Raw genomic sequence first — 25,410 nt, 5'->3', positions numbered from 1 at the left:
ACTACATAAAATGCTTTAAATTTCCAGTTTCTTTAAGGAATTGCTTCGATAATGGTGAAAAATTAATCTTGCATTTTTTTATCCTTATTTTCTGAGGAAATACTTTTTAATATACAAAGGGAATTTGTGAGAATTTTTTTCTCTCGTGTTCCAATTTTTCAAATGCAAATTATTCGCAACTTATTTTAGTATTATGTTTATATTTAATTTTCAAATATTATAAGTTTATTTCAGTTTAAAGTGTTATAGATTTAAGTAATTGTTTAGATTGCATCATAAATTTATTAGTAGTTAGTTATTTATGACACCGCTTTGAATTGTGAGAAATAAATAAAGTATTGTAATCGCGAAACATTTCGATTTTCATATTTCAAAGGAAATTTCCATTTTGAATAGTTCCATCATGACATTTACACGTACGTATGTTGCATAATTTAACATAAAATGTTGAAATTTTATATTTGGGACTTATAACTAGTTTTAGCACGACGTATGTCCGTACGTATGTATGCATGTATATCGCATAACTCAACAGCAGAATAGATGAAGTGGCTGATGAATGAGATCAGGCAGTTCGGCTTTTATAGAGTAAAATCACTTTGGGGGTAGAAAACAAGTAAATAGCTTGGTCAAAGGAGCTTCTTGAGAAAATAAATGTATTTTCGAGTTACAATGCAATTTCCTTGTAATTAGCTATATATGAGTTACAATGCAAGTATTTATATACTGCGTGCATTATCAAGATGTTAATAGAAACAAAAAAAAACAAAAAAAAAAAAAAAAATTGTAGCAAAATTGTTAACGATATTATTTCTCCAAGACATTTACGCAGGTGTGTATTCTTTTCTTGAATGATGAAAAATAAGTTAACAGTTTTCCGAGCAGATGCTCCAAATTATAGAGCTTTGAATATTGAGTAATGAAAACATAAACTCTTATTTCTGGTTATGTGCTGAAAAAGATATTACCCTTTTCAAAGAAAACACCTAATAGCGGAATCTCCAAGTTGACTTCAATGTAAATATACCTCCAGGGGGTACTGAACTAAAAGCTTACTACCTTTTTACATTTTCTAATTTATATGGGAGATCATTACCTTTGTGCAAGGACAAAAAGCATTCACTATCTATAACTCTGATCTTTCTCAGTTCTTTCATTTTGTTAACTATGACGAGAAATGGAGCTTCCGTAAATTCTAAATTTATTGCTTCTTCCAAAGACTCTGATTTCAAGTTGTGTATTTGCCGTCTGTTAGTAATTTAAGCTACCCTGGCTTTAAATTCAGAAACATCCTTTCATCAGTAATTATAGTACATATAAACACAATATCATTATTTAAATTCAGACTTTAAAAACTTCATCTATGTTGAACTATGGAAAGCGCAATATATATATATATATATATATATATATATAAATTTAAGAAGTTTATTTCGTGAAAATTTATCACATTTTTTGTAGGAATTATTAAAACTGTTTTGAATGTAAACTATATATATATATATATATGTAAACACACAATACAAAACACTGTGTATACATATGGTGATGTATGTTTGTGAGCATGTGTGCACATGTATGTTATATTTCCGTATTATATATCAGTATTTTATTGAAAGTAGTTGTAGACGACATTTAATAAAAAAAAAACTGAAAAGTATAGTAAATCTCAAAATGATAGTGCAATTATGAAACTGAATATTACATGAAATCAAAAATTTATGTGAAGCAACTATGGAATGAAAATAAATTCTAGTTAGGTTTCACAGCATACAAAATAACACTTTAATCTAACCAGAGTAAAACGAATGCCAAGAAAATATCCTGAAAATGTATATCGGGAAAAAACCGGAAAATGCCTCACGGAAAATATGCACCTGGTTAAAAATATCGCTAGAATAATAAACAATGTAAATATTTTTATCAGGTACATATACACATGCACCTTGAAAAATATTTGTAATTTTTATACCTTGTAGAGATATATAGAGGATTCTTTAATACCGTCAAAAGTCGTTAATCCGGACTCGTCGGGACTTCGGCGATTCCGGATTATCGATTTTTCCGGATTATAGATCATCAGTTTAAATCTGGTAAGATGGCATGCAAAAATTACAAAATTAAAAATGTAAAACCGTAATTTATGAAATAAACAACAATTATGATCTAAAGGGTATCAAAATTTACAAAAAGAAAAAGCTTAATATTTATTTGTTTACTTTATTAAACATTTCCTTCAATGTAAGTTGCTTCGTTTCATGTGATAATACTTTCTCTTTAATTCCATTAAACAGACATAATTTCTTGTTTAGTTACAAAGTTCCGCTGTTCAAGTCCTATAATTGCTGTGTTGAGAATACCCACTAATTTGTCAATCGAAATGTTTTCGTTTTCAATAACCTCTGGGTCACTTTCTTCACTATCGGAAGCGAATTATAATGACGAGGAACTTGATTTAAATCATATCAAAGACGGAGTACATCGAGACGAAATACTAAACTTAGTACGGAATTATAATCCAAATAAAATAAAAACATCTGCTCTGAAGATAAGGATAGTGTTGACAGATCAACTTCCAATCCGCGGCGTGAAATTCATAAACAGATTTCGGATTTCAAAACATACTTTCGCTTTGTAGATACAAATTACATATTAGTAAATATATATTGGAAATTCTATTTGACATAATCTTTCTAATCTATCATAATCTAATAATGACGTTTCTGCCCCCCCCCCTCTGCCGCAGAGCAGCGTGAAATTGATAAACAGATTTCGGATTTCAAAACATACTTTCGCTTTGTAGTAAATATATATCGGAAATTCTATTTGACATAATCGAAAGTTCAAGCTTAATTTTATAAAATTGCTCTAACAGTCTGCAAAAAATAATAAGCCGGATCCAATTCGAAGATTAAGGAACAACGCAATCTGCAACATTAACTGAATTAGATAACTTTAGCTTAGCGTATAACTCCGTTACACATTAAACGCGCATGCGTACAAACATATTCGCAGCCGTAAGGGTCTTACGCGCTCTCGTAAACGCCTGTGCGCATGCGCGAACGCGAAGCATGCGCAGAAAGTTTGTAGCTTTGAGGTCCGGATTATAGATCATTCCGGATTATAGGTGTCCGAATTAATTAAATACATTTTTCATTTATTTATTACAAAATATTCTTTCTTACTAAAAATATGCTTAATGATTACATCGTTTATATATCCTAATTAATTATGAATATTTTTTTTAGTTTCTTGTTATTTGTGTTTCGTTTCTGAGAATTATTAAAATTCAAGCAATCTGAATTTTACACAAAAATAAATCCTTTCCTTAGTAACAAGTATAACTTTTGCATTAGAAATTATTCACGATAAATGCAATCTTGCTTTTTCGCCAACAGAATATTTAGGCTTATTTGACTACATCAAAGCATACTAGAGCTGTCTGCCTAAGAGGAGGGTCTCTTCGTGGAGGACTTTTTAAAGGTTAGGTTATTTAATTACGGCAAAGACTCGAGGGCTATCTGCCTAAGGGGAGGGATGGCTTTGTGGAGGACTTTCTAAGGGAAACTGGCTCGTATACACGTTACACATGGTGAAAACCACGAAAACACCCATGCAGCCAGCCCGTTCATGGGATTCAAACCTTGGACCGAACTACCAGTGTTCAGCGACTTTACCGCTCGGCCGCTGGTGGGCCCCAGGACTTTTTAAAGAAACTGCTCGTATATATGTTATATATGCGGAAAACTATGAAAACGCCCATGCAGCCAGCACGTTCTCCTAGAATCGAACTTAATTCAGAACTCAGTATTCTGCGACTTTACCGCTCGGCTGAGAGTGACAGAATGTCTGCTACCTATACATTAATCTACTACAGAGATAGATTTGTTTCTGAGAAAGAGATGCGAATCATATCCATCTCACGGAGATGAATATGATCATTTTCAATTGGCAGTGCTCTATTTAAATGGTCAATGTGTAAGTTAAGTGGGTGGCCAAATCAAGTAAATGTTTTAATGATATATCTAGATATGATTCGAAATTTTTTTTAATTGGAAAGGCAATGATCAGTTTGCAAACAAACTTAAAAATAATTGAACATAATATTCATTTTCAAATACTATTCTATCTAATTTTCGAAGTTAAAATGCCCAACAATTCATATAATGCTGTCGTGCTAGTACATTTATTAAGACTTACTAGTTTACCTTGCGTCCTGTGGTGGTGCAAGTAGTAGAGAATATAAGGAATGATCTCTTTTTTTTTTTTTTTTTTTTTTGGTGTGTGTGTGTGTGTGCCCTTGTAAGGTAAATCGACCGCACGTCTAGATGAATAATTGTGATCCAAGCCTCATCAGTGGTTAAGATACACCTTTGAATACTGGCAGTTCGACCCGGTTTGGGTTCGATCATAAACGAACTGACTGGCTGCATGGTTGGTTCTTGTGATTTTCCCCCTGTATAATATGCTAGTTTCCCTCAGAATGTCCTCCACGAAGGCATCATTCCTCATAGGCAGGTAGCCCTCGCAGCTTTGCGTTATTTAAATAACTGAATTGATCATGATTTTGATCCTTCCAAGGACGTTTTGAGTTTACCTGTTTCATGGCTTTACATATTACTATTATTAATGAATTCCTCTCAGGATGTTATCCAAAAATATATTAACAACTCGGATTTTTCGAGAATTTTTTTTTCTATCCGAATACCCAGTAAAACACCCTGTATAATATTATATTAAATAATATAATAATGTTATGCATAAAACTCTTATTCATCAGTTTCGACTGAGGGATGGTAATTGAAAGAAATATGATTATTTTCTAAAGCTTAAATGTGAGCTTTGGTATGGAAGAAGAAAGATACTAGGATGTTGAAACAATGAAATTTTTATTAATTACATAAGAATAAACTGGCGGTTCTAGCTTCATTAATCGTTCACATTATGCTATTTGTAATTATTCAACTTAGAGTGGATCACTTAGTTTTAAAAAACAAGTGATTTATGTATTTACAATTACCAGACAAGGCATTTTTTAAAGCATAAAGATAATTATATGTATTTTAAAAATTGAGTTTGTAATCAAGCTTCGCTATCTAGGAATAAGATATAGCTTGCAGTTAAGTTATATTCTTTCTTAAAAAAATATTTCTTTTGTTCACCTATTAAAAATAACAATCAGCTGCGTGCGTTTTTGAAAATATCCCTAAATGCAACATAAATACAAGGCAGATTTCTTTAGGGAATCCCTTACGAAGACATTTTACCACTTAGGTGGAATTAAACTCTAAATTTACAAAGGCGATTTTATGAGAACACATAAGGAGGACTCTACATTGGACTAATAATTAGCAAGTTGCTCATCAGTGAAACATAATGGCAATCTTGGATAAAATGAAAATCAGAACGATATTATTGCAAATTCTTCAATAAAGCATCTAACATATTGCAAATTAAAAATTTAAAAAAGCGTTCTTTATTTTGTGAGTTTATTTGTGAAACTATCTGAGAAATAACCTCATTTTATTTTGTAATATCGGAAAATGTTTTCAGCTGTTTCTATCACAAATTAAATACTTTGAAAGTGGATTCATTTTAAGCTGTTTAAAATATTATTTGTGTTCGTGCTTAGGGTGAAGAAATGTTTGTGTGCTGTGTTCATTCATAAGTATATGTATTTTGCCAGGATTTTGATTTGCACTTCCCAGTTTTTATCAAATAACATAAAATTAGCATTTCATGGAAAAAAAAAAACCATTTTTTGTTTATCTTTAATTTAAACAACAAAGGGATTAGAATTTTTGTTACTTTGCAAAAAGTACTTAGTGAAAAGATGGATTTCATATTTGAAATGTTTTTGCTATTTGGTTAATAAATTAATTAATATAATGTAGTATACTACTTAGTTAACTATGTTTTTATTGGGAACCATTTAAGGATATATTATAACGGTGGAAATTACTTTTGCTCTTTTTGAAGTTCCTTTATACATTATAAAATTAACCAATTGATCAAAATTTGCATTATACAATAAAATAAGTACTATAACACAACAACAACGATAAATAGCCTTCTTATATAACAGCCCCAATTAAAATTACTACCTAAAAACAACAAACGTTGAGATATTTCTATTATGTAGTAAAGTAAGCTTTAAAATATTTTGGAAAAACTGGTCAGAAATTATGTGAAAGAAAGTGAATCCAATTTTCATTAAAAAAAATTTTCTTATAATGTGTCAGCTAATTTTAAGCCATTTTATCTAGTAATAACAACTTGATATCGTTTCAGATTAAAAATAATGAATGCAATATCATCCATATTTCAAAATGGGCTTATTTAGTTATGCTGTTATAACTACTAATAACTGTTTTTTGATCTGCTATGCAAGTTTATTTATGTGTTTATTTTTTAAACAAATATTGAATTGTCGAATGTAAAAAAAAAAAGCATTAATAAAATCTTTAAATGCCTGTCTTTGAATTTGAGTTCGAACACAGCATATTTAAAACAAGAGACTATTACAAGACTTTGCTAGGATCCTGCTAGCCGCGCAAGACGCTTTGTTAGAAGGAAACAACTGATTGAAAGCATGTGTTCAAATTATCACATCTGTCATTTATCTGTCGAAGAAAAGGTAGGACTTTTGTATGAGTATGTTTCAAAGCTTGTTTTTCCGTTCCGTAAGTACACCAATCCCTAGGGGTGTACAACGACACCCCTAGGACCCCTTTTACGACAAATCTGAACTGCTGCAATTCATCTGAAACATGAAGAGAATATACTTACGATGACATTATTGAATGATCTCAAAGCCATCTGCTATTCTGAACTATTTTGTACTTTCTTTAAAAATACAGAAGGTTATAAGTACAGGTTTTTTGCACATCTACAGTTATTGTTTTCTAATTGTCATGTAACATAAATGCAAAAGCATTTAATATTTATTCTTTCACATAATATGTCAAAACAAATTTCTCTTAAGTCATCTGTTTATGGCTGAAGTTGCTATGTGTATTTCTTTAATTTATGCAATGGAAGTTAAAAATACAGTGATCAACAAAAAATATAAAAATTCTGCACATGTGAAAATAAAATTATGGTAAAATGCTTGAACACCATCTCCAAAACAAGAGACTAAATTAAAAAAAATCATGTTTGAGCTAAAATATTAATGTCTTGCAAAATCTTTTCTAACATACGTGACAATTTTCGATAGAGGGACAAGCTTTTTTTTTACTGCTTAGACCTAGAGTACTTTTTTTTATACTTCTTACTAAACAATCATAGATCTTTTCCCAGATTTTACTAATCAGGTGTTGCTGGCCTAAGATGTAATACTTTGATAAAGAAATTCTAAAAAGTTTAGCTTTTTTTATTTCAGTAATTCTGAATACTTATAAAAATTCGGACTACTACAAATTTTATTAAAACTCATCCTATGATTCAAAAAGGTGCTTCAGACCGCTGATGAAGTTTTTAAATTAAAAAGAAACTGTATTTGATACGGTAATGAAGTTAAAATATCATTGCACCTGCTTAGACAATATTCAATCTAAGAATGCTACTATTTTAGAGAATTCTATGCATTTCAAATAAAAAATAGCACAAATAATTATTATATATTCAGATTATACACGACTACTGCGTCATTCGCCAAAAACATACATTCAAAAAACAATAAAAATTTTTAAAAAAACTGACAGGTTTCACATTTTAAATTACGGCCAAAAGGACATTTCTTTAACGTTTTGTGTGGTACCTTTATTTATTAAATATCATGTTCTTTGCACTTACACCATAAAATTCAGTTTAATAGCAATGTCGATAATTAATTTTAAAATGAGCATATATTTAGAATTTCCGGTACACAATTCCGCACGCTGGAGATAAAAAGGTTCCCCCCCCAGTAGAGTGTTGCTATTGCTTGCTTTGAAATCGTTGAGTTTGTTACTCAAAAATTCGTTAAAGTTTCACAAAATATGAAATCAATAATAAAACAAATTCCAAATTTGATCTTCCACATGCCCATATTTGTAGGAGGATTACGTCATTTAAATTTGGATGGCCTTTTTTCAAATGTTTTTTTTTTATCACAATGCGAGAAATATACACACATTTACGCAGATTTTCATTATTTAATTACTTCAAATGTAATGCGGGACTCTAACATTTGGTGGCAACAGTCTGAAAAGTGATTCGCCGTTTATAGTGATTCAACGCAAAATTGCAAAAACGAAAACAGTATTAGTATTAAAACAATAGTCTCTCAAGGATTATTGTTTTAAATACTAATACACCCTTTTGAACTAATAAATAAAAATATGAAAGGTTTCAGATTTTAAACTATGTCCAAAGGAGCGTTTTTAACGTTTTGTGTGTTACATCATTAAATATCATGTTCTACGTACTCAAACCATAAAGTTCAGTTCAACAGCAATATCTCAAAATTATTTTAAAATGAGCCTATCTTAGAGTCTCTTGCGCTGGAGATAAAAATGGGATTTTTTTCGTACGGTGTTGACATTACTCGCTTTGAAAACGTTTAGTTTTTTAATCAAAAATTCGTTGAAGTGTTATAAAATATGAAATCGATAATAAAACAAATTTCAAATTCAAATTAGGGCTTCCACATGCCCATATTGTATGGAAGATTACGTTATTTAAATTTTGATAGCTCTAGGTACCGTTGCTTTATCACAATGCGAGAAACATACATACATTCATGCAGATTCTTCATTATTTAATTTCTTTAAGTGTAATACAGAGGGATAATACTTAGTGGCAACAATTTGAAAAGTGATTCGCCATTTATAGTTTTCATTGAAAAATGCTAAAGCGAAATTAAAAGTCCTTCAGGGCAAATTGCCCCTTTGGAATAAAAATAAAGTAAGCAAACATAAAAAAGTAAATTTTCATGCTTCTTTTCTTAATAGTATTTCGTTTTATTTATTTACTGCGTTTTTTTTTAACTGAAATTTGTTACTTTTAGAAAAGTTGCGGATTATATTTCGGACATTCAGTTGTTAGGCTGTAGGTTGGTTATTTTAATAATTTATATAGCAAAATACAGAAATTTTAACACACCTTTGCTTTTCTGCTTGTAGTTATTTTGCGTTGAACAATGTAATTGCAATTATGTAAGAAAATCAAACTCATTGAATTTTTTCCTAATAAAAATCACATTGAAATCAATGTACATAAAAAGATTTTGAATATTTGAAATGAATTTGAACAGAACTTCATCAAACCAGTATATGCGACGAATATTGTTCCAAAATGAATAAATAATTCACCATTATTATTTTTACTATCAAATTAGATTATGCTTCATAAACCTGTTCAAAATATGCTTATTATAAATTACCGTTGATGGCTAATTTTTATTTGAATTATTGCTTAATTATGTTATTCTTTACATGTAAACTCATATTAAATTCAGTATCAAATTAAATGCAGTAATTAAATGCGCTATTTTTTTCGATCGAATAATTAAAACTTATAACTTGTCGGTTTTAATTATGTATCTATATATCCATAAGTAAATTTGTTTAAATATTTCCTAATGCTATTTTTTAATTGAATTCACGAGCATTTCGCATATTTCTGAACATTCAATTTAAAAACTAAAGGATATTTTATGAAAATGTTATCTGTTTAAAGAGAGTATTGAAAAAACATGCTTACATGCTACTTTTTTATTTCGCGAAGAATGTCCATGTTTGTTTGTTGTTTATAAACCACTACATGTTCAAGCGTTTTCTTGGCGATTAAACATAGCGGTCAAACGAAAAAGAGCAACCCTCTTTGCCTCCTACTGAGAACTGTCATTTAGAGATCTCCAGGGTTCCAGAAATAAGGGGGGCAGGAGACATCTGCACGGCCGCTTTAAGGCGGTCGTAACGCTTTTGAGGTCTTCACCACTGACCGTCTAGAACCGTCAGTAACGCTTTCGAACACTTTTCCAGTGACCGCCTAGAAGCGTCCGTAACACTTTCGAGGTAGGGTGTCTTGACTGCCTAAACCCGGTCATAACGCTCAGAGGGTTAAACTTAATGTCAGTAGCCATGCCCCAGTTTATGAAAAAAGTACGAAAATCTTTGTATGGAACTGCACGCTTTACAGTTCTAATGATGTGGTGTTTGGCTGTTTTACGCATACGCACACAGAAAGCAGCACATGAGCCAGGGAGAGAGAAGAGCACTGTCACTTTTGCAGTGCCAAATCTGGCGTGCTGTTGGGAGGTGGTTCTTTCTTTTACTCCTTGTGTGCTGTGTTTAAAAAACATACACCATATTCCTGATTAGATTATTTTTCAGCTATTCTATTTGATTCGTTTTTTTCGGTTCTTTTATATTACATAAAATTTTAACCATGTCCTTGCATCCTCAAGTAATAAATTCTGTGACTGTAAGTGAATAGAGCTTTCGTTTTCACAGCTGTCTCTCCATGAAAAAATTAAAATTAAGAAAAGAGGTCATTCAACACCTGATACAGGGTTTGTACACATTTCTGCACACGAAAATTAAGTACTTTTAAGAACTTTTAAGAAACATTAATGGAAAAAAATTAAGGACCTATGAGCAAATGGGAACTAAATAAATTCAATTAAAAATATTATCTATGCCTGAATTTCTATTTTGTAATACCATCCTAAAAATAAAATAGATCTCTAAGTAGTATGCATTATTACTAAACATGAATTAATTAACATAATTATTAATAAGTTTGAGAATAAAATAAACTTTATGCAATTTATCAAGTAGCATTAAATATTTTACACTTATAACAGATGGCATATTTGAAAGAAGATAAGTGACATTTTCGTTTTACTTAGCTTTATGTTGATTTTTTTTAATGTCTCATTTTGTCACATACTTGGTCAGTCTAGAGGTTGAGTAAATAGCAGGTAGATTTTATGTCAAATGGCATAGGTTAAAATGAGAAGTAAGATCATAATCAGCATGATTCAGAACAAAAGACTAAATGTTGTTACTGCTATTGCTTGAAAGGCCTGATGTAGGCACAGGACTCTGTTTGATGCAGTTAGTGTCGTAGCTTCGTGTAGAGTTTCAGGGCTTGTAACCCAGTTAATATACTTTAAGGTTCCAATAAGCCATTAAAGCACCAGACGTGATAAGTTGTTTTGTGTTATTTTAAATCTCACTAGATGCAAAGAGTAAGTTTTACTTGAATTTTTACATTTTTGTGTTTTATCTTGTGTCCACAGTGAGTATTAATGAAAGGTAATAACTCGCTTTAACATGTAGAGATAATTTTTAAGCAGTTAGTTATAAACAATTAAATTAAGTAATTAGATAACCTTAGTCATTATGGATTTACGTGGCCACAATTAAATTTTATTTTTTAACAATATTTGTCATCAACCTAACTGCTTTATCTCCTGACTTGTCAACCTTTCCACAATGTACCTATGAGGGTTTAATGATCTGGTAAAAGTTAAATAATCGAAAATCCCCAACTGATGTGAAGCAAACTATCACTATGTCTGAAAATAACTAAAATATCAGACAAAAGTTTAAATAAGACTCTTATATAAAAAGAACTTAGCATATAAAGGCATGTCCTGATGCTAACATAATCATTTACAGCTCACGGTGACGTAATTAAACAAGAACAGTCAAATTCAAACTAAAAATGTAGACTAGTGGTCAAAGATTATACAATTTAATTTTAGTTTAATCTGAGTAACTCTATCATATGAGGAAATAGAAATGGGAAATTATAGTAAAGGCTAAAATCACAAACAATTGGGTAATTTACATAATAATAACTGCACATTTTCTTTGTCTTCATTATTTTCTTCCTTCAAAACATTTCCTTTCCATATTAGTATTTTTTGATTTAATTAAAGATTTCTGTTATTCTAAAAAACATGAAATGCATTTAGAATGTATAGAAAATGGCTAATTTTATTTAGTAATATGAACATTCAGAAGAAATATATATGGTAAAGGCCAGTTACAGAGCCGTTGTGGCAGAATTTTTAGAATTTAGTGACACACTGAACAACAAAATCTAGAAATGGCAAAACTTTTAGAATTTAGAGCAGGCATTGGAAGCAGAATTTAGGCTTCACAGAGATTGCATCAGGTGGGAAAATGTTTAGTGCCAGCTCTGTGTATGATGCATTAAAACATATTAGATGAATCTTTTAAATTGTAAGTTTTCAATTTCTTTATTAATAAAAAAAAATTCCTTTCTATAAATGCCTGTCTATGTGATAAGATCAGAAGAATTTTCGATATTTTCCATGCTTGTGTCTAGTGAAAAGTAGAGAAAATAATAAAGGGAAGATAAATATGTTAAGAAAATGATTTTAGTATCAGGAGTAAAACTTCCAAATATTATGTTTTCATTGTTCTTATAGACATTCCCCCAAAAGTAAGAAATTCATCGCAAACTTTCAGTAAAATACATCCATTACATGTTGATATCATGGAGACAATTTTCATTTTGTCACATATTTCACGAATCTTCTAGAATCCTGGGTCTATAAATCTTGCCTTCAAATCCTTCTAAACTTTCCAAGCTGCAATGTCTAAAATACTAAAGAAAAATTATCCCTACCAATTCAGTAACAGCAAAATGCCAGAAATATTTTGGAAAAAAAAGGAGGGAAAAAGTATAAAATTAATTTTATAGAGGAAATTGATGCACATTCTGAGAATTTTGAATATTCTGAGAAAATTACATGGGAAAAACTCTTACTATAAAAAATTAAAAAGAAGACATTTTTAATTAATTACATAGCTAATTTTGTTTTTGCTAAGAGTTGTTTCGTAAATTGTGCTTTATAGCATTATACCTTGTTTATTTTTCAGATTCAAAATATTGTATGTATAAGTTGCCAAAATGAAACTTCATAATATGACAGCAAAAAATAAAAATGTTTTATTTTAATGTTATTTTTTAAATATAATTTCAATACATTACCATTATTTTACTAAAATTTACCAATGTTACGGTGTTTTAAAAAAAAAATCGTCCAAAACTTCTTAGATCTCGGAATTACAAATTTTCTATAGAAAGTGATCTTAAAATCGCCAAATTTAGAACCATTAAAAGAATTCACATCTCCAAAAGCGAAAAGTTGTTTAAGAGCTCTTTATTAGAAAAAATGAATTTCAAAATGCTTATGTTTCACTTCTTGCTTAGAAACACGAGTATCCCATCAATAATATTATAAGTAAAGACAAATTATAACCCATAAACCCATTCAAAAGATAACCATATATGCCAGTGAATCACCAAAAATATTCCTCCAAAATGCTAATTCACACTCAAAATCGCAACTGTAAAAACAGACAGAAATTTCAGATGATTAAAATTGAGGACCTTCTGCTGATTTTGGCCAAAATTAAGGACTTTTAATGACCAAAAATCAATTCAAAAAAATCTAAGGACTTTTAAGGACCGTACGGACCCTGCTGATATTCTAATATGTCAGCCAGGCATAAGCAACAAAAAGAAATATATTTGTAGTTTCAATTCTGAACAGTACCAATGGAAAAGTTGGCTTTACAGTTGTAAAATAAAAAATGCCCCGTTTTGCTTCCCGTGCTTGCTGTTTGGAGGTGACGTAACGTAGACAAAAGATGGTTTCAGAAATATAAACAAAATGAAAGAAAAAACTGAAAAGCATGAGAAGTCAAAGAAGCACGTTATAGTTTCACACTCACTTTTAGGAACTGTTAGTATTAAGGAGAAACTCAGTGAGGGATACAGACTTTCAGTCAATGAGCATAGCATAAAGGTTAAAAAGAACTGTGAAATTTTATACAAAATAATAAATTGCATTTTTTTTTTTTTTTTTTTGTGGAAACTTTGAAACTCCCTTACGTGGGTATGATGAAAAATGCGATTCAGTAAATCCAGGGGTATTTAGAGGATTAGTAAATTTTGCATCTAAATTAGATTCACATTTGAAGAATCACTTAGAAACTAGTGTAGTCTTCAAAGATATTTCTAAGACTATTCAGTTTCTAAGACCATACATGACTGCCTATTTCAAATATATCATGAGGAGATAAGGATGGAAATTAGAAAAGCTTCTTTTGTAGCTTTAAGGGCTGATGACACAACAGATGTTTCGGAACACACTCAGATGGTCCTTGTTCTATGGTATGTATTGAATGGAGAAATATTTGAGCGTTTCTGGGGATTCTTTATTCCAGAAAATCAAACTGCAGATGGCATATCAAAATGTATTTTGGAACAATTGGATACAATCCTTCATTAAAAATTGATAGCTCAGACATTTTATAGTGCAAATGTCATGAAAGGCAAAAATGCAGAAGTTCAAGCAAAAATAAAAGCAGTTTATACTAATGCTCATTTCATTTACTGTTATGCACATCAATTTAATAATGAAAAATGCAACAAGTATTTCAAGAAACGTGAAAATAATTTTTTCTAATATTCTGGCTATTCCAACATTCTTCTCAAGATCACCACAATGTGTGTCCATTCTAAAGAAGTTAGCATTCCACATCCTTCCTCCACAAGATGGAACTTCAACATACGGACCATAAACAGAGTTCATGAAAATTTGCAACCTTTAAAAAATTGCCTTACTGAAATTCAGTCAACATCAAATGCAGATCAAACTATTGCAGAAGCAACAGGAATTTTAAAATATCTAAATGATGATAATTTCAAGTTTGTGGTTAGAGCTTTTTTATCAGATTATGCCTCTTGTTGAAATAATATACAAGCAAATGCAATCCAGAGAAGTTAGTGTGTTTAAAGGTAATGAATATATAACAAATTTCAAAACTACTATTTCAGAATTAAGAAACTCAAATTGCTGTGAGAATTCTTTACAAAGACACTGATGGCAGAAGGACACTGATGGATAGCTAAGGAAATATGTGACTTTATAGGTATTGATATAATGGACAGATATTCTTCCACTAAACACTTAACAGCTGCTAAGTTGTTCAACAAGAAATGCTTTACTAGTTTTAGGAATGAACATCCTAAGGAAGAAATAGTACTGACCACTGAAGCATATCCAATGATTGACAAAGAAAAACTTAAAACTGAACTAAAAGTATTCTATTGTAGGTCTGATACTCAAGAGTACTGCAAATTAATTGAGCTACTGAAATTTATCTTGGGAAATAATCTAGATGATGTTCTTAGTAAAATTACGAAACTGATAAAAATTATCTTGACAGTTCCCATGACTACATCAGAAGCAGAATGCTGCTTTTCAACATTGAAAAGAATTAAAACTTTTCTAAGAAGCACTATGAATTTGGAAAGAGTAAATGCTCTTGCAGTGCTTTCAATAGAGAAGCATTTCCTCAGTCGTCATCCAGAGATCAAGGAGAAAATTACTGATCTTTTCATGCAAATTAAAACAAGAAGAATGGATTTCATTTTTAAATGAATAGACAAAGATTGAACAGCAACAATTTAGGTTAAAGTAATTAAGAAATGTTTAATTTTGTTCTTGTAAGATTTCATGAAGTTTCAAAATAAATTTTCTTTTTATATGTTTGTTTGCTTTTACACAATTTTGAAACAAAGCTTAAAATTTTTTGGAACAGCACCCCCACTAATTTTAGCTACGAATCACCACTGTTTCTATCTATAACTTTTCAGTCCATTTGCAGCAAATTCTGTAAGCTATGCATGCTTATCATTATTAATTAAATGCTTAACTGATAAAGTGAAGAAAAGTTAGCTAACATATAAGGTTATACTTGATATAGTACTGCTACTTTAGACCTGAGGTAATGGCAGTTGTATGTGTTCTACATATTTTTATAATCAGATCGGCTGTGTGAGCTTCTTGTGTAAAGAAGAAAAGATGCTAATGCCTTACAGCACAATTCTATAACAGGGTTTGTACACATTTCTCCACATGGAAATTAAGTACTTTTAAGGACCATTAATGAAAAAAATTAAGGACCTTTCAGCAAATGGGAACTGAAATTCAATAAAAAATATTATCTATGCCTGAACTTCACTTTTGTAATACCATCCTAAGAATAAAATAGATCAGTAAGTAGGATGAATTATTATTAAACATGAATTAATTAAAAAAATATTAATAAGTTTGAGAATAAAATCAACTTTATAAAATTTATCAAGTAGCATTAAATATTTTACACTTATAATAGCTGGACATATTTCAAAGAAGTGACATTTTAATTATGTTTTCTTAACAGTTAGCTTTATGATTATATATTAATTTTTCTTTTTAATGTTTCATTTTGTCACACACTTGCTCAGTCTAGAGGTTTAGTAAACAGCAGATAGATTTTATGTCAAGCGGCATAGATGAAAATGAGAAGTAAGATCACAATCAGCATGATTCATGACAAAAGACTGAATGCTGTCACAGCTGCTGCTTGCCTAGAGAGAGATCTGCTGGTTAGAACCTGAAAGGCCTGATGTATGCACGGTTGGCAGGTTTTGAGAGTTAGTTGGACTCTGTCTGACGCAGTTAGTGTCGTAGCTTCGTATAGATTTCCAGATATTGTAACCCAGTTAATATACTTTAAGGTTCTAATAAGCCACTAAAGCACCACAGATGATACGTTGTTCACATTATTTTAAGTCTTACTATATACAAAGAATAAGTTTTACATCAATTTTTACATTTTTGTGTTTTACCTTGTGACTATGGTAAGGATTAATGAAAAGCAATAACTCACTTTAAAATGCAGAGATAATTTTTAAGGGTAAGCAGTTAGTTATAAATAATTAAATTAGGTAGTTATTATGGACTTGCATGGCCATTATTAAATTTTATTTATTTTTTAACAATATTTGTTAAAAAAGCCCTATTAAAATCACAATCTAAGAACATTTCACAGTTTAAAATGCATGTAATTTATGATATTGATTCTTAAATGATATCAGGATAATTACACATTAAAAGCTACAAAACATTTATGTTTTTTAACAACAATAAAATATTTATGAGTCTTTTTAATTTGAAGCCTTCCCAGACAATTTGGCTAATTTATATTGATTTCCTTCTCTTTAAGCATTTTTTCTAAAAATCAGAAATTTATTTCAATATGCAAACCAGTGTTCTCATTAGTTTCTGTGTGCTTTGTCTCCTAACTTGCCAACCTCTCTACAATGTAGCTATGAGGGTTTTCTTGATCTGTTAAAAGTTAAATAGTCCATAACCTCCCGACAGACATTAAGTAACTACAGTGTCAGACAAAGGTTTAAATAAGCCTCTTATTTAAAAAGAATTTAGAACATAAAAGCATTTTCTGATGCCAAAAAAATCAATTACATCTTGTGATAATGTAATTAAACAAGAACAATCAAATTCAAACTAAAAATATGGACTAATGGTCAAAGAATATACAATTTCACTTCTTGCTTAGAAACTTGAGTATCCCACTATTTATATTAGAAATAGGAAAAAATTATAACCCATGAGCCCGTTCAAAAGATAACCATATATGTCAGTGAATCGCCAAAAATATTTCTCCAAAATGCTAATTCACACTCAAAATGGCAGTTATAAAAACAGACAGAAATTTCAGATGATTAAAATTAAGGACCTTCTGCTGCTTTTGGCCAAAATTAAGGACTTTTAAGGACCAAAAAACTTAAGAGTTTTTAAGGAATAGTAAGGACTGTATGGAACTCTGAACTATTAAGGACCGTATGGAACCACTCTGAATAACAAATACATAATTTTAATTATTAATTATTGCTTTTGCCACTAAAGAAGCTAGATCACATGGGTCTCATTGCAGTGTCCAAAAAACAGAACATTGTCTAAAATTCCAGAATGAACTTTGCGATGGTGAAAGAAATCGAGTTCCGAATAGTGGGATCTGTTTGGGGAAAAGGGAACGATTCCCCAAGGTACTCCCCCAAGTACCACTGCTGTGAAGAGTTAGAGATACCGAGGGGTGAATCAAACCCTCTGTCTGGAGAAGGTGACCATTGATGCTGTAATATTGTTCAAGCTTTCAGAAGGCTTAGAGTCAAAAGAAGACGAAAGATTGGGTAATGCATTTGAAACTGAAGAGGCGACGGCTTGAGGAACAGTTCTGTGTAAACATGGGCAGTCATCAGCCAGAAAGAATGCATGCTTAAGGAGATCAACACTAAGTGTAGACATCTTATTGTGATCCTACTCAAATGCTCAAATGCTTTGCTGTTCGAGAAAGCACTTAATAAGTGCTGTAGTAAGGGGTTTGGAGTGGCTCTGAAACACTATCTCGACGAAGGAAGACATGGGTGCTAGTTTCAAGATGTGGATTGACAAATGGTGTTGAAACATCATGGGATGATGCTGGTTTTGGGGATAACCTTTTCATCATATTTCACGTAATTGGCTGAGAAATTCTGACAGCTCATTGGTTGCCACAAGATCTAAGAAATCGGTGGGAAGTGTAAGAGATGAGCCATACACCAGTTCTATCATCATGCATTCAAGGTAAATTCTTAAAGGCAGACCTGAGTCCCAGAAGAACTAAAAGCAAGGATTCTATCTAACAAGGTTTTCTGTGGCATTTGAAGGATTGCTTAAGGGAGCAATGAAAGAATTCAACAAGTCTGTTACTGGTAGGATGATACGGAGACGAGCGGATGTGCTTTGCTCAAGTAGAGACATCAGCGAAAGAAGAAGTATCGACTCAAACTGCTGTCCTTGGTTTGTGGTGATAGTGGAGAGTACCCTGAAATGGGAAATCCAGCATTCAATAAATGTACAGGCAACAGTCAGCTAAAGAAGCAGCTTCTAGCAAATGTGTAAACAACTCAATGCAAGTAATGAAATATGTAAGTTGTATCATTAGAAGGTGGAAGAGGGCCAACTAAGTCAACATGTACATTGTTGAATCACTGTGTTATGGATGGAAAAGTCTGAAGAGGACTCTTAGCATGTTGAGAGAGCTTGGTTCGCTGGCACAGGATACAGGCACAAGACAAACATCCTTGGAAATTGATGGCCAAATGAAATGTGCGAGAATAAGTTTTTTGGCAACATGGACACCTGGGCGCGAGAGTTTGTGCAGCAAGTTGAAGATCTGTCTTCGAAATTTAGGCATAACATAATGTCTGATCCGCTTATCATTCATGTCACAGAATATTTGTAATTCAGGGGTGAGTTTTAGTGGTTGCAACTTCAGTGAACAATTAGGATCACTAAGAAGAGACTTGAGTTTGTCATCTATTGTTTAGTTCACTGCAATAGCTGCAAAATCAACAGGACCTCCGGTGTCGGTTCTTTGGATACGGGACAAAGTATCTGCAACAACATTATCTGTCCCAGCAATATACTGTCTGTCGAGAACTGAGCTATGTAGTTAAGTTGACGTGACTGTATGGGTGAATTATAGTCATATATTTTGGTTAAAGTTAATGGATGGCGATCCATAAAAATAAAAATTTTTTACCTTCCAGCATATACCGAAAATATTTGATGGCAGAGTATATAGCAAGCGATTTGCTGTCACACGTGCTGTATCATTGCACCTCTGGGAAAAGTTTCCATGAAAAAAAATGTAAGTGGTTGGTCACCTTTGTAGCTGACACCATTTAAAACGACTCTGATGGTGATGTCAGATGCATTGATCATCAGGGACAATTTCTAGCCAGGTGCATGGAAAACGACGGTTGCGGCTTGCGTGAGATCAGCTTTGCATTTTTAAACAGTGAAGATGTCCAAGGGACTGGGTGCTTTTCATTTTTCTTAGAGTACTTGAGAAACTCATGTAAAGGATCTTGAGAGTCTGCAACTTTTTTACAAAATCTCTTATAAAAGTTTAACACTGCAAGAAAGCATCGGAGTTGGGATATAGTTTCTGGCTTGGGAAAATCAGCTATGAATTTAGCTTTTTCTGGTGAGGACTGAACACCAGAGGAGGTTATTAGGCAACCCAAGAGTATGACAGTGGTCTGTCCCAGTATGCATTTTGCAGGGTTTAGCTGTAAACCATGGGATGTAAATGGGAGAAAACTCCACATAAGTGCCTAGTGTGTTCGTTCTTATCCTTGGAAGCGACTATTATATCATCTAAATAGGCTACACAGCAGTCTAAATTGGACAAGACTTGGTGAATGGAACGCTGGAAGGTTTGCCCAGCATTACCTAAGCTAAAAGGCATACGGACCAATTCGAATAGGCCAAAAGAGGTACTTATTCCCATTTTTTTCAATATCATCAGAATGCACTGAAATCTGGCGATATGCTCAAGCAAGGTTGAGAGTGTTTTATTTCATAAAAGAAACAGTGTACAGTCTTTGGTGTGAGGCATTGGGTAGTGGTTAAGCACAGTGACTGTATTAAGGTGATGATAACCGCTACAGGAGTGCCACCCACCAATTAACTTTTCGACCATATGGAAAGGGCTGGCTGATGGACTCTTGGATGGCCGAATAACACCCTGAGACATAAGAAATTCAAATGCTAGTCCCGCGGCTTGGAGCATACCAGTTGACAGACATCGTGGGTTAGCAAAAATTGGTGGTCCTTTAGTCTCAATAAAATAATAAACTACAGGGTTTTGAGGGTCTTGATTGGGTTGTGAAAAGTTGGTGAGCTGAGGATACAGAGAGAGAATATCTGAGAATCTGGAGTCCTGAAAAAGGATAGCTAATTTAGATGGTATTTGGCTACAATCAGAAATTGTACCACGAGAGGTCAACTGGGTTTTTTTTGTCGACTTGGAAGGTTCTGGGCATCGATTAGTAAATTGAAGAGCTTTATAAAGTCTATTCTAATGATTGGTTGTTTCACATCAGCCACTACGAAACTCCAAGTGAAAAGATGTCTTAACCGAAAATCGAGGGTAAGGCACTTGCTACCAAAGGTCAAAATTTGGCTACCGTTTGCAGCATATGAAACTAGTTTGTCTGACTTTGTTGAGCAAGGCGTGTATTGTCTAGGGAGGATTGAAATGTCGGCGCCAGTATCTATAAGAAATTGCAACTTGGATTTGGGGTGGGCCAAGAGGATGCGGTTAATAAGGTGATCACATACATGGCCAGCAGATGAACGCTGTTCTAGTTTTCTGGTTGTTTATATATGCAAGGGGGCTACATTTTCTCGCTTTCTCCCCGAATCTGTTATGATATAAACAATAATCCTTATTACAACACTGAATTATTTCATGAAGGGCTGCATCTGCAAGGTTTTTTGTTGACTCTGAGAATGATCATGATGTCTCTTAATAAATGCCTTTAGGTCATTAACCTATTTGGTCCAATGAAGTACTGCTGGGATCTAATGTGTTAACATTATTTAAGCTAGAGAAAGTGGGTAACTCATGCATTTTATCTGCCATGGCAGCAAGATTTGAAAGGTCTTCATTTAGAACTACCAAAATTGTTTGTGTATTAGTTGGGAGTCTATTAAGCCAAACTGACTTTACTAAGGGATCTTCCATGTTGTCACCAGCTAGCGCACACATACGTGTGAGAAGCTGAGAGCGGCGTTGGTTGCCAATATCAAGTCCCTGAAGTTATTTTCTCAAAATGGGCTTCAACAAGATGTTTTTTGAGTCTATCATACTTATTTGTATCTAGGGGACTAAGTATTATATCAGACACACAGTTAAGTGCTTCAGAGTCGATTGCCGCCACTAATTATATTTTGTGACATTCCTTTTAATATCAGTGACAGCAAACTGTGATTCCAGCTAGATAATCGTACCGCTGGATTGTTCTTCCAAAACAGAGGTGGTTTTACCACAACACGTGAAATTTGTTCGGTTGCAAAAGAGCATGGTAATGGGATTGATTGAACACGGAATACGGGAAAATAACACAAGAATAAAATATGAAAGTGAAATAATAGCTTACATAAATATCACATGTATCATACTCAGAATTTCACTATGTCGAGAAAATGTAATACGTGAAAAAGCAAAATTGGTGTAATATTATTATTAGAAACATAAATGATTTGCTTAAAATAAAAATAATGCAAGAAAAATAATTATTTAAAACTCAATGACATAGCTCAGTTAGACATGTAATTAAAATCCGTTTACAAATATTATTTACTGTCCACAGGGATTAAAAAAGAATTTTCTCACCCATTTCGTAGAAAGCAGAGAACATAATAGCAAATAATCCGAGTAACTAATCTATGTTGCAAGCCACCTGTGCGAAGCAGTTTCAGTTTGGACTAACTGGGTCATCAGTTGTGGTAATGGCAGTTGTATACGTTCACATTTTTTATAATCAGATCGGTTGCATTAACGGTAAGAGTAGACTTTAAAGTACCCCTTGTATTATGGTGAAGTTGTTGTTGTTTCATTTATTGCCAAGTTGTTGTTTCATTTATGGTAGCCTGAGTAGTTGAATGTTATGGAAACCCTATAGTGATGTAATCGGGTGCATGATTTGGGGAAATTTTGAATCATGGGATGTTTTGTAAATGCTTTTGTGGTGTGTGTTGGTTTTATTGTTTAGACGGTAGAATGGCTGAAAATAGTAAGATTAATTTGAAGTTTCTGTACGATTTGGAACAAAAAGGGAAAAGAGCATTAATTGACTAATGACGGTTTACTTAGTAGCCATTATAAGTGTCTTCCTGTAGGTAGGAAGGACATGCGTCTAATCAAATGTAAAATCCGTTTAGATGGATTAGAATGAGTTTGTAGGAAGAAAGGTTCAGATGTGGCGATGCCGATATACGGATTCGAGTTCAGATAATTTTAGGAAGTTTTTTAATGCTGTTAAGGAATTTTGTGTGCCACAGACTAAAGACGAAGGAACTTCTAAATAAGGTAAGTGGATATTTGCTTTTTGTAGTGCTTAAATGTATAACATGTTTTTCCTTTCTTATGTTATTTTATTATTTGGTTTAAAATGTAGTTTATTGAGATTATGTATGTTTTGTTTGCCTGTATTATAGAATTGGGTGTTCCTTTGATTTTTTAAGTGAAAATATATGGATGTGTACAAAGGGAAGGGAGTGCACAATGCAAGTTTGTGCAATTCTTTGTCTTGTTATTTTGGCTTTGTGTAGCAGTGATTTTTAGACCAAAAATTGCTGCTACACAAGCCAAAATAACAAGACAAAGAATTGCACAAACTTGGTATCCATGTACCGCAAAAAATCGCCAAGGAGTACCTTAAAACACTTTTCTGCATTAACTTCTTGTGTAAGGAAGAAAAGATGCTAAAGCCTTAGAGCAAAATTCAATAACAAATACAGAATTTTAATTATTAATTATTGCTTTTGCCATTAAAGAAGCTAGATCCCATGCTAGTCTCATAGCAATGTCTAAAACACAGAACCTTGTCTAAAATCTCAGAATGCACTTTGCAATGGCGAAAGAAATCAAGCTTTGGATAGTGTTGCCATCTGTTGGGGATAAAGGGAAAAGATTCCCCACAGATCCATAACCCTAACAACTGTGTGGCAAGTTATGACTATGTCTGAGACAGAACGAGAATGTGTTAGGAAGATTATAAAATGATCTCTTTACTTAAAAATAACTTTGAACATAAGGGCACATGTCACAATAACCACAGCTTATAGTGATGCAAAAAAGGGAACTAAATTTAAAACATTGATCAGCAGCCAGAGACAAAACAGTTAAATACTATGCTGAAGTTGGCTTAATAATTTAATGGCATAAAAGTTTAAAGTTTTCACAAGACCAACACAGTTACAATACAAAGCCAAATTAGTTACAAGTAGCTAGAACTGGTAAAATCCAAGCATGTACTGTGCATGCTAGAAACATTCTCTCTCAAGATTAAAAAACCTCAGCTTAAACACATGCCCAAATTAATTTGCATTCTGGTTAGGAATACGGAAAGATTTAGGAATATGGAAAGAAGTTAAAGTAAAGATCCAAACCATAACAACTGGTTAGTTTAAAATAAGAACTTTACAAACAAAAGTGTTATATTGAAAAATCAAAAGGAAAAATACAAATGATTATCACTGGAGATGTTTCTTTTACAGATCTGGGGCGAAGGGGGAACTGGAGGAGAGAAACAGAAAAAGATACCAAAATGTCACTTGAAATATTTTGTTACTCAGAAATGTCTTGTTGTCAGATCAATTATCAACAAGAAAATGTAAATTTGGATAACTGATACCAACCTGTAACTTCTCCATTAATGGGAACAGCAGCCAAATTTTGCAGAAGTGTATTAATGACAGTAAGAACAAATCATCTATCATGATACTGTGATTCATTATTCTCTGATTTTATATGATAGCTGTTAAATGATAAAGTATCTGGCATTAAATTTTTTTATGCAAAAGAAATTATCTGTAACAAAAGGATTTGCTTGAATAATCATAGGATTAAGTTGTCTTTTAGTGCATAAAAATAGCACTACAGAGGATTTTTAATGCTGTTTAAGGCTACATTTCATTACTACATTTATGCTAGCAATGACTGCTTCCTTGTGAGTCGACAGGTACAAAATTTGGTAGAAAGAATTATGCACTTCCACATAGACTAGACTTCACTCACATTAAGAAACAGAAATAGTAAGCAGAAATGAATACTAAAAAAGTATTATTAAAGAAGATAACTGGAATTAACTTCAGTAATAAAATTTCTAATGTACAAATACTTTTTAATCTTCAACACACAGTTTATAATAATGAAATTACACTTACTCCTGTTATTTCAATGCCATAACCCAGAATTTCTGGGATTACCTCTCCAGTTGATAATACATCTGTTATATTTTTAATAAAAACAGAATTTAAAACATTCTCCCTTCTGGATGGATTGTGAACTTTCTCGAATACATTTTTACTTGTGGGTTTCTGAAAAACAAAATTCCTTGAGTTATGGACAAATTACAACACAATGAAAAATGAGCATAATATTTTATGAATTATTTGAGACATCTATTGAATAAAAGAACATATTTTAATAATGAATAACAATTTGGTTTAAATAAATGAAATATAAATATTAAAACTAAAATTGGTAGATTGCACTGCACATCACATAGCTATCCAATTTTATGTTTGTACTACTAAAGGTTATAATTGGTATTTAAGTATTACAGCAGATGCAGATATACTTATTATAAAAGTTAATAAATTTTAAAGATGAGCCAAATTTTGACAACTATTTCCATAACAATTTTTCAAGCAATATCTGTTTAACAATTATTCAATTGTTATAAATCACATCCTCATTTTTGCATGTGCATTTTTTGCTGCATTACATGCTTCAGTAATTTTTATATACAAATTGTGATATTTTTATCTTAGTTTTTTTAACATGTGCTTCTTGGATTTGCCATGGAGAAAAATGGTACAATTTCTGCAGGAATACAGGTTTTGCTGCACAACTGCTAAACAGAACAACTGCTTTGAATCCATTCATACACAGTGGTGTAAATAAGGGTATGCAAAGAATGCCGTTGCATAGTGACCTGAAGGCTTAGTGGGCCCTTGAATATATT

General features: G+C 32.1%; 1 protein-coding gene across 1 annotated transcript in view; it reads right to left on the bottom strand.

The window, feature by feature from the left end:
- Positions 1–25,410, bottom strand: part of LOC118189432 (uncharacterized) — a 56,588-nt gene that overhangs the window by 18,857 nt on the left and 12,321 nt on the right. Inside the window, exon 3 of the mRNA XM_085821645.1 lies at positions 24,608–24,760. Coding sequence (XP_085677771.1) covers positions 24,608–24,760 — 153 coding nt within the window. The remainder of the gene's footprint in view (positions 1–24,607; positions 24,761–25,410) is intronic.

This window comes from Stegodyphus dumicola, chromosome 8, assembly GCF_044657685.1.
Source record: "Stegodyphus dumicola isolate Sdum_Otavi_A_Nest chromosome 8, ASM4465768v1".
NCBI classification, from domain to species: Eukaryota; Metazoa; Arthropoda; class Arachnida; order Araneae; family Eresidae; genus Stegodyphus; species Stegodyphus dumicola.
The sequence above is the reverse complement of the archived record's forward strand: the minus strand, read 5'-3'. Positions and strand labels throughout refer to the sequence as shown.